This window comes from Panthera leo, chromosome A3 (genome assembly GCF_018350215.1).
Source record: "Panthera leo isolate Ple1 chromosome A3, P.leo_Ple1_pat1.1, whole genome shotgun sequence".
NCBI classification, from domain to species: Eukaryota; Metazoa; Chordata; class Mammalia; order Carnivora; family Felidae; genus Panthera; species Panthera leo.
The window spans coordinates 28,424,228-28,431,043 of NC_056681.1; the positions used below are offsets into that span (position 1 = coordinate 28,424,228).

Consider the following 6,816-nt stretch of genomic DNA (forward strand, 5'->3'; position numbering starts at 1 on the left):
TGTGTGAGGCTTTTTGACCGGCAGTAAGGGGGTGTTCCAGGCAGACTGGCAAGGAACTAGTACCCCTAGGCTTCGTAGTCTCCGGATGTGTGGCTGGATCCCCTTCCAGGCCTCCTGAGACATGGGGTATTGTTTGATCCTTACCGGACTCTCTCCTGGCTTGAGCTCTACCAGGACTGGGGTCCTATGAGCGGCGAGTCCCATCCCCCCCGTCTCTGCCCAAACCGAGGGGAATTCTTGTAGCCATCTGTCTATATTATCCTCTCTCGGGAGCGCCTCCTGGTGGAGGACGTATTCATCCTCCAGTTTCATGGTCAGGACCTGGATGGGGTGGCCCTTGCCATCGGTGACCTGAGGCTCCCCTTGTCTGAAAGTTATCTGAGCTCCAATCTTGGTCGTCAGTAAGTCCCGTCCTAACAGCGGGTAGGGGCATTCTGGTATTACCATAAAGGAGTGGGATACCCGGCCCGTTCCCAAATCTACTGTTCTTCGGGTAGTCCATGAATACTGGCTCATACCAGTTGCCCCTTGTACCCAGGACTTCTTGCTGGCTAGTTTTCCTTGTGGGGTGCAGAGGACCAAATGTTGTGGTCCGGTGTCGACAAGGAAGTCAACAGGGGTCCCCTCCACTTTAAGAGTTACCCTGGGTTCGGGGAGAGGGTCCGAACCCCGACTCCCCTAATCACTTAGTTCATCTAGCTCTAGGACTTTTACTCGATCAGTCTTGCTTCCCTTCCCGCCGGCCCTTTTCGGACAATCTCGGGCCCAATGCCCTGTCTCCTTGCAGTATGCGCACTGATCCTTCTGCAGCCTCTGCTTCCCTCCCTTGGTGGTTCCTTTACCTTTTCTTGCGTCGTCTGCCAGCTGCCGGAGACGGCGGTCTCGTTCCTCGGGGGAGTCAGCAGTGGTAGCTAGTAGTATTCTGGCCAGGTCTCGAGTCTGCTTACTGCTGGCAGCCGCCATGGCACGAGCCTGCTTGTCCTCAGGAGGCTCCCGGTTATTATATACCTTTTCGGCTACCACCAGTAAGTCCTGCAGACTTTTTTCTCCTAGTCTATCTATTTTCTGTAATTTTCTCCTAATGTCTTTGGCCGATTGGTTTACAAAGGCCATGATATCAGCTGCCTTGCTTTCTGGAGCCTCTGGATCCATGGGGGTGTAGGTACAGAATGCCTCCATGATCTGTTCTAAAAAGGCAGCCAGAGATTCATCTTTTCCCTGTTGTACATTTCCTACCTTGGCCAAATTGGTTGGCTTTCTAGCAGCCATTCGGAGACCCCCCATTAGAGTCTGGCGGTAGACCCGGAGCCTCTCCTTACCTTCTGCCATGTTGAAATCCCACTGGGGCTGAGTTAAGGGGAAGGAGGCATCTATCTGAGCCTGGTTGGTGGTGGGATTCCCGTCTGCGCCCGGAACTAGTTTTCGGGCCCCATTGAGGATTCTTTCTCTTTCTTCAGTCATGAACAGGACCTGCAAAAGCTGCTGGCAATCGTCCCACGTGGGCTGATGGGTAAAAAGAACAGAGTCTAATAAATCAATAAGCCCTGCCGGTTTCTCGGAAAACTTAGGATTCTGAGCTTTCCAATTGTACAGGTCACTAGTGGCGAAAGGCCAATAGTGATGGGGCTGATTCCCCTCCGCGTCTGGGGGTCCGGTGGCTCGCAGGGGCGGAATAGTGGAGTCGGCGGCGGAGGCGGAGGCGGATTGCTCCCTCTGAGCCCTTTGTCTGGTAAAGGGCGGGCTTCCCACTGGAGCATTTCTGCCTCCCGCTCTCGGAACAGCGTCTGCCTCCCCCGAAGGGGGAGGATGGTGTTCTTCCGGCATCCTAGAGGGGTTATACGGGGGAGGAAAAATTAATTCTTCTTCAGTCCCCCCTTGTAGGACAGGGTAGAGCGGTGCTGAAGGCTGGGTGAGACTTTTCTTCTTCTTTGTCCCCTGCAAAGCACGAATGGGTTTTGGCTCCGGGGGGGAGCGGGGCTAGGAAGGGCTTAAGCCAAGAGGGTGGGTCTTCTACAAGGTCCTGCCAAGTGATAATGTAAGGGAGCTGATCAAGATGGCCCATCTTAGGCTGAGAGATGACACTCCTGACTCGGTGGATGGTAGGGAGGTCGAAGGTCCCCTCTGGTGGCCATCTGACATTGAAAGTTGGCCACTCGCTAGAACAAAAAAACTGCCACCGACCCTTTCGGACTTCCACACTGAGGTTGTTAGCTCTTCCCCTCACATCCTTAAAGTGATCAGTCATAATACTTAGAGGAGTAGTCTGAGTCTGTCCCATAACGTCCGTCCAGTAAGTCCACAGAACAAAACAGAGAAACACAAAAACAGACAAACAGAGGGCCCCTAGAAAGTCTTCCAACTCCATGGAAGCAAAACTGAAAGCTAGCTTAGACCTTTGAGGGGATTCCACGTCCCTCCAAAGACGACAGCCTCACGCCGACCAGCGGGAGCGACCCGCCTCGTCTCAGACCTTTGAGGGGATTCCACGTCCCTCCAAAACCGATGAGGGGATTCCACGTCCCTCCAAAGACGACGGCCTCACGCCAACCAGCGGGAGCGACCCGCCTCGTCTCAGACCTTTGAGGGGATTCCACGTCCCTCCAGAAGGGAGGATCGGAATGTCTTCCGAAACTCCCGGCCCATGGTCCTCCAGTGCGTCCACTTAGACCGCATCGGGCACTACCAGAATTCCAGAAATGAGCTCACACAGAAAAGACAGAACAAACAGACACTAACCGTGGCCAGTCAGGCTCTCCGGGTCGGGGGTCCCTCGGGGGTCTTGGGGATCCCGGACAAGCCCCCAAATGTTATGCCCAGAATTCGTGATCCCCAAATACCACCAGGGAGCCGAGTCCAATGTAAAAGCAAAAGAGCCTTTATTCGAGCTAGCTCGAGCTCAATCCCCTACCTGCACCGACGCAGCGGTGAGATACCAGGGAGAGAGAGCGAATTTCAAAAGGACAAAGGTTTTATTGGGGCCTAGGGGCAGTTGGTGAGGTAATGGCTATGGCCTCAACCGATTGGCTGGGGAAGGGTCCGAGTCCTGTTAGGGGTTACTCAAGGGGAGGAGGTGTGGTCAAGGTGAAGGACACAGAACAAGATGGAGTCGGCCGGCGTAGGCCCGCCCTTTCAGTCACCCCCCAAAGACCCCACCTCCTACCACCATCACACTGGGGAGTAGACTTCAGCATAAGAATCTGGGGGGCGGGGTACACATTCTGTCCGCGGCAACTGGCAAGTGCAGTGGGAGTGTGAGCCACCCAAGCCAACAGCAGGTGTGTGTTTTCAGGAAGTCGGGGAAGGTCATCGGAAGGATGTGACCACCCATTGACCCCTGAGCTGGACCTGGGCACTGGGAAACTCCATACCTCCTCCTGTCCTTGGAATATGGGTTCCACTTGCCTTTCCCCGCTCCCAGAGGCTGCTCCAAGCGATGAGATAGTGACGAGATCGCTATAGAAACTTTTAAGTGTTGGCAGTGGAATGCGGGGAATCTCTTTGTCCTGCTGCTGCCCAAGACAAGCCTGGTAAGTAAGTCCCTTTTGCTCATTAAACCGGCCAGGCTGGGGTGGCCTGCCAGTCTCTTCAGCCTCTCCGAGCCCTCGGTGCATTTGGGGGCCAGTTTCAGATTACACCCAGGGCGTTCCCCAGAGGGTTGTGAACTGACAATTGTTGCTTTTTTTTCTCTTTTGTAATGCAACTGCCCGACTTAGGCTTTGATTGCGAAGGCATCCGTTTCAAAGAGGCATCCACATCTCAAATAAACACAATGCCAGCCCCAGGGCTGGGTAAAGAGCCAGGCCACCTCCCTCCACGGCCTCCTTTGTTTTAGAGACTTTGGTCAATTTCCGTAACTGACCCTCAGGTCCTCTTGCCTATTCACTTTCCCCCTTGAAATTCCTGTTTCAATGTTTATTTGTTTTTGAGACAGAGACAGAGCATGAGCAGGGGAGGGGCAGAGAGAGAGGGAGACACAGAATCTGAAACAGGCTCCAGGCTCTGAGCTGTCAGCACAGAGCTCGAAGTGGGGCTCGAACTCATGGACCGTGAGATCATGACCTGAGCCAAAGTCAGATGCTTAACCGACCAAGCCACCCAGGCGCCCCGAAATTCCTGTTTTAAATTCACCAAAAAAGAGTGAGCCCTCCAAGCCTAGCCCCCCCTACCCCTGTCCCCAAGAAAAACAGAACTCCCGGCCCCTGCGCAGCACTCGCTTTCTTCCTGTGACCTTGCTGTGTGGCCCCAGGTGTCCTAAGTAATAAACCTTTGTATGTTTTCAAAGTGTCCCGATGGTTGTCGCTAAAGTGCATCTTGCAATCGTAAGAAGAGCCACAAGGGTGAGTCCTACCACAACATTTGGTTATTAATAGGCCGGGACGGGCACACAGCACTGTGGCCTCATAGGCAACCAGCAATCTGATTTCTATGGCCGTAGATTGGTTTTGTTGGTTCTTGAATTCTGTATATATAATCATTCAGTGCCTGGCGATGTCTGGCTGCTTTGACTCCTCTCAAAGCTTAGTGTGTGTAGATGTCTTCTTTTTTCTTTGTTAGGGTAAGAGAGGGAAACAAAAATATGATAAAAACCGGGAGGGGGACAAAACAGAAGAGACTCATAAATCTGGAGAACAAACTGAGGGTTATGGGAGGGGTAGTGGGAGGAGGGGGATGGGCTAAATGGGTAAGGGGCACTGGGGAATCTACTCCTGAAATCACTGTGGCACTCTATGCTGACTAATTTGGATGTAAATTTAAAAAAATAAAAAATAAAATAAAAAAAAAGTTTAAAAAAAACGGACGCAAGTAAGTTACAAAGAAATAATTGGACTAAAATAGACCATGCAACACTTAGCATAAAAAAAAGCAATGTCCATATTTTTATGAAATTAGACTTCAGGATAATGAATGTTTCATACACAAATAAAGGGCCAATTCGTCAAGAGGACATCATAATCCTAACTCTGTTTTCACCTAATCAATATGTTCGAGCATAGATAAAGTGAAAATTGATAGAACCAAAGAGAGAAATACAAAAATTGACAATTTACATTTGAGATTTCAATACTCGTCCATCACTAATCAAGGGAACAGAGAAAAAAAAAGCAGGAATGGAAAGATTTGACCATCACCGCCCAACTTGACCAAAGTGTCATTTCTACAGCACTTCACCCCACGCCAGCAAACCCAAGTTTTGTTCAAGTCCATATGGACCATTCATGGAGATAGACCATGTTTGGTCCATACAACAAGATGAATTAATTGAACAGGAGAGAAATTACAGAATCTGTCTTTTGACCACAAGAGACTGAATTAGAAATCAGTAACAGCTCTCTGCAAAGGTCCCAAATATTAGGCATATTTTTGTCTCAAGGCTGTACCCCTGGGACAGCTTCTGGGAGTGGAGAAGGCAGGTGGAACACACATTTCCACGACTGGGGAGGGAGTGAGGAGCCTCCAATTGCCTGGGTCTAGCTCGCGGGTCAGCCAGTGGTCACGTCGTTTTGATGACCTCTTCCAACACCTCAAATCCATAGAGTGGCTCTTAGGGGATAGAGAATATAACAGATGTAAGTCAAGGTCCTGCTCACAAAAAGCAATAAATACTCTGTACGCCAAAGGAGTATATTTTTCCTTCTACAACTTGAAGCTTCATTTGGGATATCATATTCATGGCCCATGCATGAGTGAGAGCTGCCATGATTTTGTGAAATGGCTATCAATCAGGAAGTGTAGATAAGCTCAGATATAAGAGACCAGACCCTGCTATCATTTAACCCATCTGACCAGACGCCAGGATTCACACACGTGGACAGGGGCTGCCTGAGGACCCGAGGTCTGATTTCCAAAGCCATGGTGATGAGTATTCTCTATGCCACACAGGCAGAGGGCAAGTTTTGGTGGCTCTAGAGTCAAGCCTGATTCACATCAAACTCTGTCATCTCCTGCCTGGGGGGACACTCAAAGTCCTGAATGCCCTTGATGCTTCATCTGTGAGATGGGAAAACATGTCCTGCCTGCAGGGTTGATGGAAGCATCAGATGATGGAGTGGAGGGTTGACATTCCTTCTGACTGCCCAGCATCTGAGACCCCTCCCAGCACAGAGACTGACAGCAGCAGACCCACCCACCCAGGCTCCTTTGAACCCAGACAAGGGCCTGTGATTGAGTCTCTGGTGCATGCCCTACACAGAGCTAAGTGTTTAAACGCAATAACATTGAATCCACACAACAAGTCCTCAAGTGGTTACCCTCATTTTTAAAAGCAGGGTTGAGAGGTTCAGTGACCTGCCTGTGCTCACACAGCTGGTGGAAGAGTTAGGACTGGGACCAGGATTGACTGGATCTCCCATGATTTCAATTACTTTTCCAACACATTTATTGAGTACATGCTACTCATCACCACACACTATATTCCTCAGTGCTCTACCTTCCAGAAAAAGCTCAAAGCTGATAATACAGGCTCTTACATTACAAACAGGTTTCTTGGAATCATTAAAACACCACGTATGTCATAAAATTTTTTTTTTAACGTAATCTCTCTGCCCAACATGGGGCTTGAACTCACAACCTGAGATCAAGAGTTGCATGCTCCACTGACTGAGTCAGTCAGGCACCCTGATGCACAGAAGTTTCCAGGTTCGATGTAGTTCCGTTGGCCAGTTTTGCTTCTGTTGTCTCGGCTTTGGTGTCACCCAAAAGATCATTGTCAAACCTCATGAAGCTTTCCCCCATGTTTTTCTCTAGAAGTTTATAGTTTTAGGTCCTATAGTTAGGTCTTAAATCTCTCTCTTTTTTTTTTTTTTTTTTTTTTTTTTT

At 49.9% G+C, this 6,816-nt stretch overlaps 1 protein-coding gene across 1 annotated transcript; it reads right to left on the reverse strand.

The window, feature by feature from the left end:
* Positions 1-288: 288 nt before the first annotated feature.
* LOC122214944 lies at positions 289-1,611 on the reverse strand (the record flags this gene model as incomplete). The annotated part of the gene is given in 1 exon segment (XM_042930153.1): positions 289-1,611. A coding segment is annotated over 1 exon segment (1,323 nt), but the record flags the coding sequence as incomplete, so codon positions are not given.
* Positions 1,612-6,816: the final 5,205 nt, after the last annotated feature.